Source organism: Crocodylus porosus, unplaced genomic scaffold (assembly GCF_001723895.1).
Source record: "Crocodylus porosus isolate Cpor-Errol unplaced genomic scaffold, CroPor_comp1, whole genome shotgun sequence".
Lineage (NCBI taxonomy): Eukaryota > Metazoa > Chordata > Crocodylia > Crocodylidae > Crocodylus > Crocodylus porosus.
The window spans coordinates 36357850-36370919 of NW_017728909.1; the positions used below are offsets into that span (position 1 = coordinate 36357850).

Sequence of the window (13070 nt, forward strand, 5' to 3'; positions counted from 1 at the left end):
CCTGTGACTCCCAAGCGGATGGTGGCACTTACTGACAGTCCTGATTCAGGTGGTGCTGCTCTAGAGCAGTAAGTAAAAGTCTTGGGTATCTAGCCCATCATCTTGGTGTGATCTTGATGTTTTAACTAGCTGAGCAAGGTCTGAAGGATTACATAGAAACTCATCATAAATTCTTAGTGAATAGTACTAGGGGTTCCCTACACTTGTGCAAGTTTCTTGGATCACCATTTTGAGTTGTCCATTTCTCCTGATGCAGTCTACATGGGCACCCAAAAATCAGGTGTTGCAGCACCTAGCTAAGTTACTTATTCAATTTAACCTCAGTCATTTTGCATACTCAGTGAGCAAAGAATATTAGTTTCGGGTTCAACTCTTGGTTAATTAGCTGGCACATCTTGCAAGTACGTACTGGAAACTGAGGATATTGTTCATAAGTCATTAAAGAAGAATTTGGTGCAAGAGAAAAGTTTTAACCATGGATATTTCCTACTTTGTGAAAGGAATAAGAATATAATGGAACATAGGATATTAGTGAATTAAGCAATAAGGGAAGAAAATCATGTACAGATCACTCAAGAAGTAAAAAATCAACCATTTTGTTTCAATATAGACAACCAAGTTCCATCCATAGCAGCCTAGTTCTGGCAGCAGAAAAATTATCTTTAGGATTTATTTTAATATCTTGTGTTGGGTACATAATATAGTTTACCCAGGATTTCTTGAAGTAATGCAAATTACTTATCAGCATGTTTCCTTTACTACATCTCATAGTACCACAATTATTGTATTTAATTATGAAAATAAGCTCAGTCAAGCATTTGATTTTTTACAATTTGAACAGCATATTTTAAGTAGTTGTATTTGTTAATGCTGTTTCTGTTGTCTACAAAAATCTCATATTAGATCTCAGAAAATAATCAAATGTTGTTTTTGCTATGATGAGATCAATATTTTAGAAGGCTGAAATATTTGTCCTTAAAACAAATGAATAAAGACGGTCCTTTTTTCTGATCCATATGCAAGAAAAAATCAATTAGATAAGTGCTCTTTCATAAAATGTAAGGTATTCTTTCTGGCTGGTAATCATACAGTTACAACAGGCATGCTCGGACCAATGGATCTTGAAATTAGTAGCAAGCGACTTACCTTTGTGCTGATCAAACACTGAAGAGGTGCTAAAATCCATTATGGTCTATCTTATTGTTTACAATTAGACAAGGCAAATACCATCTCCGTGGTTTCCAGGGAAAAATCTCATATATTACAGTAAACAATATATGCAAGGATTGCTGTCGGCAATCTTCTTGTCTGAGAATTAAACTTGCTTTACGGCTGCAGGTTGTTGTCAAGGAAAAGACATTGTCACTTGTATAAAGGGAATGGTATATTTTGTTTGTTAAGGACCCATTTAAAAAGATGTCCCTGGAAATGACTTAACTGAGCTTTAAGATCTTGCAAAACCAATAGTATAAGAGGGTCAAATTGTCTTTGATCAGTTCTGAGAGAGCCACTGCAGTTCACCCAGCGTCAGCATTAAGAATGCTGCCCTTACACAAACAGAAATCTCAATGGGAGAATGAGGATTCACAAAGGCAAACAGAGCATGTGCAAAACTGCTAACGCAGTTTGGATACTGATGTAGTCATACAAGCCAAACTGCAAACGCTCAGCTGACAGACAATGCTGCTTAATTGACTGTTGTTTTATAACTATTGAATAAGCATACATCCTGAGGTTTATTAATTTAAGGAGTTCTACACTAATCATCCGCACACCTACGTAACTGTTGAAGTGAGCATGAGTACCATGCAGAATAAAATAAAAGTGGATGGTATTTATTGCTACATTTAATATATAGTTTAAAAGGTCAATGAGGAGACAGTTCTCATTACATAGGCCAACTAGCACTAAAAACCTTTTAAATGTTAATGGGTTTGGTGTGTTAAGTGGTGTCTTAACAAGACACTACAATGGAATTGTTAATGCACAGATTTTAGGCATAACCTGCAAGCCTCTGTGTCAAAGTCACAGCCACAGGACACCCAAGATCTCACAGCTTTTTTTCAGGAACCTGGTCTCCTCCAGTATTTAGGAGTGTGCAGTGCATGAGACAAGGACAGTAACAAGTTTTGCTTTATTTTGCACCCAGTATTGCTGTTACCACACTGGAAGAAATTCAAGTAAGTGGCTGACTTAAAATTACTTGGGCATAACAAGAGTGTATCTGGGCAACTAGATCAGCAGTTTTCACCATGTGGGCTGCAGTGCCCTAGGGGTCTGCAAACTATGTCTAAGAGGTCTATGAAAGATGACCGTGATCAATTAAAGATATGTGAATACTCACACTTACAATTCAAAGGAGTCCCCACCTTTCTTTGAAATTTTTTAGGGATCCACAAATGAAAAAAGGTTGAAAACCATTGAACTAGATGGGGGCATTAGGCAGCAATGGTTTCAGTGAACATTAAGGCTAACAATAAGTTTCCTGAGCACCCTCCTATTAGTGCATTGAATGAGACAAGTGATCCACAGGCAAAATAGTACATGTAAAAAAAATTACTATTGGCACAGGGAATGGGGGACATGTTAGAAAGCTGTGGTGTAGATAGGTAAAAATCAGACACAATCCTGAGGTGGCCTCTCCCCTGTGGAGAGGTTCCTGACTAGAAGGTCTTGTCCCTCTGCTCAGGGCCAGATCAGTTGCTATATTTGGGGTCAGGAAGGAATTGTACTCCATGGTCAGATTGGTATAGACTGGGAGGGGGAATTATTTTGGCTGGAGGGCTGCTTAATGAGTTTTGGTGAGTTGTTGAAGGTCGCAAAACTCCATCCCTTGACTGGTGCCCTGTCCCCTGGTTGCCATCTTGGAACCTTAAGTCCCACCCCTAACTCCTGACCTTTGACACTGGAAGTCCCTTCCCTTGCCTTGGAAGTTCTCCTTTTAGGAAGGGGTGGAGGACTTGTTTGCCAGCTTGGAACCAGAAAAAAACCCCATACTAAAAATCAAACATCTACTATAACATTTTAATTTTATGCCGTATGGCTTGCAGCTCCTGCACATCTGCCAGAGTCTCCAGCCGCATGTGGCAGTAGCATGCAGGGCCAGCCCGGCCCAGCCTGGCCCCATAGAAGGTAGCTCCCTGTGTTCCCAGCCCTCAACAGGAGTCCCTGGCCACTGGCCCAGTGGGGCTCTTACCTGAATTTCCGGTCTTACAGGGAGGGAGGGCTGGGGAAACAGCCACAGGTTTGCCATGCAAAAGTCTCTGTCAGACAGAAGCTTCTCATCACCAGCAGCATCTGCCTTGGGTCTGCAGGCTGGGCAGATCAGGCCAGGCTGGGGTCGGGGTTAGTTGCTTAGCAACCGGAGCCTGAGCTGATGCTGTAGTGGGTGCTGGCACCTCCTGTATGGAGGGGCTGGCTTTCAGAGGAGCAACCAGGGGCCAGGGCTTATGAGAATTGCCTTTTAGTTTTTGGAAGAACCCTTTGGGCTGGGCAGAATCACCTGCAGGCCATATTTTGCCTGCTCCTGGTATAGACTGTGAGGGATTTTTGCCTTCCTTTGTAGCAGGGGGCATGGCCCTCTACCTGGGATCTCTTGAGCATATATTAACTATGTTTTTATAGAACAGGATGTTGGTTGCTATGGTTTCCCTGCTTTACCTGTGGCAGGTTAGGGTGTTATGTCATGTGTGTTGTATCAAAGCTGACGGTAGTTTTTTGCAAAAGTTAAATCATGGATTTGTATACAATGGTTTGTACAGAGATGATCTTGCCTCAGGCAGGGGTTGGACTGGATGACCTCTGGAGGCCCCTTCCAGACCTTCAGCAATCCCTCTCGCAGTTGAGGGTGATTTGTCTTCCATGGTTGTTCTATCTGTGGGTGTGAATATAGCTGATGAGGCTGATCTCCCATGAGTTGAGGCTGATGCATTTTTTCAAACTGTCCTTGAGGACATCCTTGAAGCAGTTTCTTTGCACCTCCTCTTGAGCATGTACCTTGATTGAGCTGGGAGAATTTGCTTTGGGAGTCTGGAGTCAGACATCCAAATGATGTGGCTGGGCCAGTGAAGCTGATGTCAGATTATCATCTCCTTGATGCTTGTGGCATTTATTTGTGAGAGGACACTAATGTTGGTGCATCGGTCTTCCTGCTGGATTTGAAAGATCTTCTGCAGCAACATTGATCATACTTCCCCAATGACTTGAGGCATCTCCTGTACATTGTACAAATCTCAGCTCTGTAGAGTAAGGTGGGGATCACAACTGCTTGATAAACCATAAGATTAGTTTTGGATCTGATGTTACAATCTTTGAACACCCTTTTTCTCAGTTGTCCAAAGGCTGCATTTACATGTTTGAGGTGATGTTGGATTTCTTTGATGTCAGGCTTCTGTGAGAGATGGCTTCTGAGGTACAGGACTCAATGTTCTCCAGAATCTCATTGATAATATGAATTACCAGATCTGGGGACTGGTCATTAAAAGCTTGTTGTTGTTGGGGTGTCTTTTGAATGTTAAGCATAAGTCCCACTTTTTTGTATGCCTTGGTAAAGATGTTGACAATTGCCTGAAGGTCTGCTTCCAAGTGAGCATCATTAGCACGCTGAAGCTCAATGATTGAGGTGGGGGCTGCCTTGTTTTTTGCTTGGAGTTGGCTGAGATTAAGCATTTTATCATTCATTTGGTAGTTCAGCTCCATTCCGACTGGAAGCTTGTTGGTGGTTAGATGTAGCCTCTTAGTAAGGAATATCGAGAAGGGTGTTGGAGCAATAACACAGCCTTACTTAACATCCATCTTAACCTCAGAAGGATTTGTGGTAGATCCGTTATTGAGAACTACCACTTGCATACCATCATGGAGCAGACAAAGAATGGTGATGAATTTCAGGGGACATCCATACTTCAGAAGGATCCTCCACAGTGCTTCTTGGTTGACAGGCTTTTGTGTCAAAGACTCAAAGGCTCTTGTGTTGAAGAGTCAAAGGCTTTTGTGAGGTTAAAGGTGGCCATTTAGAGAGGTTTTTCCTTGTTCCCAGAATTTTTCCTGCAGCTAGTGAGCTATGAAGATCATGTCAGTTATGCCTCTTGATGCTGTAAACCCACACTGAGATTCTGGGAGGAGCTCTTCAGCCATTGGGAGGAGATGGTTCATGAAGGTTCTTGTAACAGTCTTCCCTGTGGTAGACCGTAAGATGATTCCTCCGTAATTTCCACAGTCGGACTTGTCTCCTTCCTTGAAGACTGTCACAATCATGGTGCCCCTGAGGTCATCTGGGACTTCCTCATCATTCCAAATCCTTAAATTGAGGGCATGGAGCAGTGATGTGAACTCCTCTTCCCCCTGCTTGAAGATTTCAGTGGGGATTTCTTCAGCTTCATATACCTTGTTGTTCATCCACTTGATGGCTTTCCTTACTTGTCAAATGTTGCAGGAATTCTAAGATCATGTCTGATTGGGTATTGTGAGACAGAGTTGAGAACACTTTCTCAATTGAGAAAGTCTTCAAAATGCTCCCCCCCTTTCCTTGATCAGGTCTCCCCCATCTATAAATCTCAAGGGTGTTGGTCCCTGAGTGCTCAAACCATACCTGGCTTTGGTGGCATTGAAAAAAATCACACACATCATGGATGTTAGCAAGATGTTGAATCTTCTTTGTCTTTTCTTCCTACCATCTGTTCTTCATATTGTGGATCCATCTTTTTATCTCTGCCCTGGCTTGTTGTAGATTCAATTTATTTTATTTGAAGTTGATGTCATTCTGCCAAGCAGAAAAGAACTTGTGCTTGATCAACTCTTGCATCTCCTGGTCATTCTCATCAAACTAGTCTTGACGTTTCTCTTGTAGAGAATTCAAGTGTCTCTTTGCAGGTGCTGATGACAGTGGACTGGAAGGCACCCCAAGCACTGCCAACTATCCCATTGTTGTTCACTGGAATTTTTCAGTTTTTCATTGAGGCACTGGTGGAAGAGGTCTTGCCTCATTGGGTCCTTGAGTCCTTTGATGTTAATCTTTTGCTGGCATTGCTTCTGCTGTAGCCATCACTTGGGAGTCAGTTTTTAGTGATATAACTGAGCAGATGAATTGGTGATAAGTCCAGTAATTGTCAGCTCCTAGCATAGTTCAGGTGATGTGGATATCTTTGCAATCCTGGGCATGAACAATGACCTAGTCAAGCAGGTGCCAATGCTTAGATTCTAGGTGTTGTCATGATGTCTTGTACCTGTTTTTTCTGGCAGAGGAGGATGTTGGTGGCAATAAGTCCATATTATGTGCATTTGGTCAAGAGGAGGATGCCATGGGAGATAATCTTTCCCACTACTTCCTTGCTGATTGTTCTATTCCAGAGGTTTGAGTCTGTTCCAACTGTGGTGTTGAAATTGCTAAGCAGAATAAGCCTATTTCCCTCCAGAATATCAGAAAGGACTTGGTCAAGGTTGGTGTAGAATTCCTCTTTGGTTTCATTGACAGCATTAAGAGTTGGAGCATACATGTTGATGCCAGTGGTGTATTGGCTCTCTGCCAGTTTAAGATGGAGTCACGAGGTGCTCAGTAATTCTGACAGAGAATTTGTTGAATTGGTTTATGAGTTCATTCTTAATGACAAAGGCAACCCTGTGAGCTCAGTGTCTCCTTCTTGTTTACCCTTTCAGAAGAAGGTATAGCCACCTTCACATTGTTTTGAGCTGCCCATCTCCCACTCAGTGGGTTTTGCTCAATGCAGCTATGTCTATGTGGCGTTGCCTGAGTTCTTAAGCTACAATTGTAGCATGGCACTCTGGGCATTCACTATTAGAATTGTTCATGAGAGTCCTGATGTTCTAGGTCCCGAAAATGATTGTGTGTCTTCATTGATTTTGACTGCAGTAAAGGTGATCTCACTGGATGCAGCTATCCAGCCAGGAAGAAGGTAGAGAGGCTATATTTAGGGTATCTTTTCTAGCCCCCTCCACACATGGAATGAATAGAGTGGATCCTGAAGTGGGTTGATCAGCTGCAGTAACAGCTGCCAAATAGCACTCTGCCTTGTCCAAGTGCCAGATGACCTTCTTGTAACGGCTACCTTCATGCCAGTGCATGGCTAGGAGCTTCCAGATCCTCACAATTCTGCTCCCATCATCACTAGCTGGATGCCAAAGGGCTTTAAAATGTGCAGGAAAAGCTGTTTTCATTGAAGATGCCTGTGCATGATGTCTTTTATTGTGGAAAAGCAGCTGGACATCAGCTTCTACATGGTTCTTGGCAGAATGGGACCTTAATCCAAGGAGGCCAAGATAATTGGAGATCTTGTTCAGCTGTGGCCTTCATCTGCCTTTACAGCCATTGAGATTCTAACATCTTCTTCTGTCTGCTCTGCCACTGAGGACTTGTAGGCCCATGGCTGTGGGCTGGAAGGCTTATTATAGTGGCAACCTGTACTCACCATATCACAGCACCGTCAAAGGTGTTTATGGCTTTTCAGGAGGGAAAGTACTGCCATCTGCTGTCCCCACCACATTGTGGTGGTGCTGCATATTTGTCAGTCACCCCTAACCTTCCCTAAAAGGCCATTCCTCTATATGCCACCTGTGGACGCTCTGGGTAGCAGTACAGCTCTGCCTCCAGCCTTCTAAACCTACTTCTCTATGAAATCTATGAATTAAGCCTTCATCTGTTCATCAGCCTTTAAGCAAATAGCAGCACAATAGTTGTCTGTTACCACCGCTATAATTACATGCTTGGAGAAAGCCAGACCTAGGTCTCTGATTCTGCATTGTCCCAGTTCTGAGTCAGAGCAACCTTATGCAGTTTATGTCAGTCGCATGTTGGTGGGACAAAGTTTGCTTTGCCTGATCTGCCATCCATTCCCCAACATGTCCAGTATATTACAACAGAGTCCCCATACATAAGGGGACTTTATGTTGGCTGTTTTCAACCAAAATTCAACTCTTCTGCATTACCTGCTGAAGCAAAAAGGCTGGATCTTACCTGAAATTGGCCCAAAGATCTTATCATCATTCACACCCAGAAGAGGCTGTTTAAATCGTGCTAACAACCTTAACCTTGACATTTCCTATCTTGAATGTTTCACTTTGCAAGCTTAACTTGCTTTTTCATATTTTTTTATTTGTAGTGGCAGGTACTGTTTTTCTCTTAAAAGCTTACTGATGGCTATAAGGAATGGCTTATCCAAAATTCATTTTAAGATAAAATAAACATTAAGTGGTTACATTTGAGTCTGAATCTGGACATCAGAGGCGCTTGTACATGGTGGGGAGGTTAGTCTTTCAGGTTGCATTCTATGCAACCAAGCAAGCACTGAATCTCACCGTTTCAATTTCCATCACTAAATATATGTATGTGTGTGTGTGATTGTCCTGCTGGCTGCAGGAGCCTGCTGAAGGCAGAAGCGGCAAGGGGGTCTGATCCTTTTTTTTGGGGGGGGGGCACAGGCTGCACACCTCTTCCATATCCAGGGGGCAGTTAAACTGTACCATTAGTCTTTCAGCTTGCCCCCTGGCCATGGGAGAGGCGGGCAGGCTCCATGGGGAAAAAAAGGATTAGGTCCCTCGCTGCTTATGCCTTCAGCAGGCTCGTGCAGCCAGCAAGATGCTTGGGTCCATCCAGGAACAGGTTGGCTTGCCCCTGGGGCAGTGCAGGAAGGCAGCGGGAGGGTGGCTGGGTTTGCTGCTGGCTGAAGAAGGCGGTGGAGACAGATCATGGGGCACTGGAAGCCCAGGCATGCAGGCTGCTAGCTGGCTGGGTGGTGCCTTATCAGCTGTCTGGGCCAATCAGGATGGGCTCATCTGGGCACAAGACCTTATGGCCTTGGAGGTCTATCCCTTCCCTGGTGCACCTGCAGCCATGTGATTCTCCTGGGACCACTCGGGTGAGTTCAGTCCCAGCACAGCTGGCTTCTCACATCCATAGCAGGGGCTTGACACCAACTTCTGCTACAGGGGTTTTTGGAACAGAAGAATGTGAGTATCTTAACATATATAAGATGAGAAAGGTCTAACAACACTGATTTGTCTGAAAGATTACAGAGTGCAATCTAGACAAACATGGAACCATCTAATATCAGATCTTGGGTGATGGATCCCGTCTTGACAAGTTGGTGTGTATGAATTCTGTTATCATTGCCAAACAGGCAACTCAGGGAAACTTAAAAGACACTAGGATCAGCTGCTCGAGAATGGGAAATACAGGCGCTTTTCTTTCCTTCCTCACACAACATGCTAGTGGTGCTGCTGGAGGCAGAAGTGGGTGAAAGGAGGTGCAGCATGGGGGCAGCCTGTGTACCTGTTTGGTGCACAGGGCTGTGCAGGCCTGCTCTGCACCTGCTTCGTGCACAGGGCTGCACTGAGCCACTCTGCACCACCGTGATTCCCCACTGGACTATATACCACACTCTTGCATTTCCAGGACACTGATTTTAATTCTCACCAGCCAGCCAGGACCAGTCGCCAAAATCCAGGAATGTCCCACCAAAACAGGGACAAATGGTCACCTTAGCTTTTATGTATATGGTCTGATCTTTCTGTGGAAATTATTTTAAGGCCTGTCATCAGGACTAGAATACAGTCAAGGTTTGTTAGTAGCAATACATTAGTCTATTTGTTCTACATGGCTTCTGAGCAGTCATTTGACTGCATAGTAGTGAACATTACCAATAAGCCGCTGTTACTCCTGCCAGATTTTGCGACAGATGGATCCTGAAGTAGTCCATAAACTTGTCCATGCAGTCAAGTACTTTCATTTCCTGTTCAGTTCATTTATTCATTATAGACTACTATTTCCAAAAAGAGCTCTGGGTGGCCTATAATACAGAACAAAAAGTTACAGAAACAGAATGCAACAAGAGGAGGAAGTAGACTATTTTGTATAGAATACCCTAAGAATAAGAGCATTTACACAGGAAATGGAAGATACAGGCTATAACTTCTCAGGGTGATGGGATTCAAATGTATATCTCCCACCAATCTTTTCTTTTTTTTTTTACTTGATGACATAAATGTTTTTTTTTTCTACAGAGCCTGCAGGCCTCTCCTGGCTCCTGACTAATTGTTGCAATGTTCCAGATTGCATCATTGCAACCTAAACTACATTGGGATGTAATTTAGTTAAAAAAATGCAAACTCATTTTAAACCCACAAAACTCAGGTAATGTGTAACACCATTAAGCTACACACAGGGAAATTTTTATCACATGTACATTGTAACATTGTCTGGCACCCCAGAACTCTGATTTATTTCTCTTCCTGACTGTCAGTTTGCTTGGCAGGTCATATTCCGAAGAGCAGACAGTCCAAACAAACAAAAGCAAAAGTTCTGAGTAACGTTAATTTGCTAACTAGGGCATTAGATACATAGATTTGTAAGCTCCATGTTGGTAAAGACCCTCTTTTCTTTATCTATTTGTAAAGTGCCTAACATTATGGGATCCTGATTATAACTGGGACTAGTAAATGCTGCTGCAATACAGGAAATATCTTACTGTTTTTTTGTTTCCCCTACACCCCCCAACCCTCTTACCTCTGTTTAGATCAATTATTATTTACCACTGTGCTGCAGTGCTGTGGGATGCCTGGAGATCCTTTCAATGATGCTGTGGGGTATCACACAATGTTAACACTGTTAGGCATGCAAACATGATTCAGAAGATAAATTCATACATTTTAAATAGAAATGTAGCGTGTTTAAAACCATTCTGCCTTGTGTTTTTTTCTGTAGTCAAAAGTGAGTGAAAACTAAGAGCTGACATTTTCCACAGGTACCTCGAGTCTCCTGAGAGGTGCCTTGAGTCTAAAAAGGTTGAGAACTACTGGTCTAGATGAGTGGTTTTTAAAATGTGTTCTGTGGAACCATGTGATTCCACCACAGGTTATCAGGCATTTTGCAAGGAAATTGAAGGTACCTGTAGAACAAGATGGGAGGTGGGTTACCAGCATTGCCAGGCCAGGCTGCCTGGTTCCATGTCTGTCTTTCAGATAGGGGTAGGTTTTCTGTAGCAGCAGAAGTGATATGAAAGGGTTCCATGACTTCAGGAAGTTTGAAAACCACTGGTTTAGATATTCCATTGGCCTCACATACTTCTCTCAGTCACTGCAGCTCCTTCACTCCCATGCCTGACACACAGGTTGGGCTTTGGAGGATATTAATAGTATTTGTTATCACAATAGAAAGACACTGAAGAGCAGAAACATATTGAGGAGGCTGAACTGTCTTGTGAACTCACAAGAAAAACCTGTGTAAGCAGCAGACTAGTTGTAGCTCTTCAAGGGCTAAGTACAGACAGTCAAAAAGCCTGAGGCTGAATTGATTCAATCTTCACAGGTTAGTCTAAGCTGCATAGATTGCACTGATAAGCAAGTAGACAGACATTCACTTTTGATTCTGGAAATACAGCCACATGTCTGTAGTGCTCCAGGTTAGACGCCAGGTGATGCTAAAGCATGCCACCCTGCTCAGCTGGAGCAGACAGCTTGAACCAAGGCTACCGCTCTCACCCAGTGACGTGGGGCATGCGGGTGTGGTGCAAGGTATCCCAGGATGCTGGGGGACTGTGAGTTAACTTGAATCTGGAAGGGATCTGGGACAGAAGTTCAATAAACTGGTTTGACCTAAATTAGTTAAATCTTATACTACATCCATCCAGATTTATCTTAAACCAGTTTTGGCCATTTTGAAAGTGGCTTGTGTGCACTGAACTTCTCTTGTGTTACAAACTTGAACTGGTTTCTAATCAGTTAAACCTGTTTATGTGTAATTTCCGTCCCTAGCCTATAAGGCTCATGAAACACTTCTTACAGCAGTACACATTCATTACGGTGATTACTTAAAATCCACCTGTGATTTTAAGAGCAAATCCCCACCTCCCACTCAGTTTTCACCTTTGAAATACCCAAACCGCTCCTTTAACAGTAGATCCAACACAAGTAGTTTAAACATGTTGCTTTCCTTAATGCGTCTCAGTAGCCAAGTATCTAGCAGGAACTTGGAGATCAGCAGTGACCAATGCCTTCCCCAGAAGTATACTCCCTCCTAGAGGCTTATTGAAAGAGCACAAGGAAATTTATTTTTTAGTCCAAGTGTGAATGGGGTAAAGTCAGCAACATTCTCAGAAAAATCAGGATAATGAGTCACATTTGTAAAACTCCTAGGCATTTCTTCCCTGGACTTCTGCGCATCCCTTCTACGCTGCACTATTAAGTTGGTAAGCTGTTTAGGGCACGAACTTTGTCTACTTTTGAGTCCTGTACAGTGCTGGACATACTGTTGGTGCTTACTCCAGCCCATCTGTGTTCCCTTTGCCATCTTACAATATATTAGGGTGCTATGAAAATATCTAACATATAATATAACAGGAATAGTTTCAGATTTTGAAGACTATTAAGCATGCTGTGGCCATAGATGTTGTTTATGAAAGATGTGAAATAGATGAGAAATGGCACAGGAGGACCAGTCTAGCTTGTTCTAAGCTTTGAGCAAAAAGGATAATTTTAGTTTCACATTAATTTATATTAAATTACAATTTTTATGATTTTTTTCCAGTCTACCTAATTTGAAGAGCATGCTGCCTATAGGAAGGAGTTACAGAGATCCAAGAAGAATATATTAGGTATTGCCTATGCCAGTAGACAGATGTAGTTGGTGCACAACAGTGGCAACATTTGTTTCTTCTGTCTTGCATTCCTCATGACTTGGGCTCCTAGCAGATACTGCTTCAATACAAGTAATAAAATGGGTCTAAAATGTTTACCCACTGAGGTGGGTGGTGAGAGTTAATTGCCTAATATTTGTATGAAACACATATTGTTTGGGTAGGATATGATCTGGGAAGCCAAGAAGAACCTCCAAGTAAAGAAATCTATATATAACTTTACCCCTTGGTTGTAGTAATGGAAACAGTCAAGGGAGTTTTTAAAGTGTCATGACTTGTATGAAAAGTAGGGCAAACATAAGAATGCAAGTAACTTGCCTCCTCCTGCACCTAAGAAGTGCTTGCCTTTTCTCCAGAGATCTGTAGTAACAAGTTTGCTGGGAAAGTTTGACTGAGTCTGACAGAGCAATCATGTTACTGAACTGGGAA

The 13070-nt window shown here is 42.8% G+C and overlaps 1 protein-coding gene across 1 annotated transcript in view; it reads right to left on the bottom strand.

The window, feature by feature from the left end:
- ANKRD55 (ankyrin repeat domain 55) overlaps positions 1-1933 on the bottom strand; it is an 82982-nt gene extending 81049 nt beyond the window's left edge. The window contains exon 1 of the mRNA XM_019532088.1: positions 1147-1933. Within this exon, the coding sequence (XP_019387633.1) occupies positions 1147-1186 (40 nt within the window). The 5' untranslated portion in view covers positions 1187-1933. The remainder of the gene's footprint in view (positions 1-1146) is intronic.
- Between the last annotated feature and the right edge of the window lie 11137 nt (positions 1934-13070).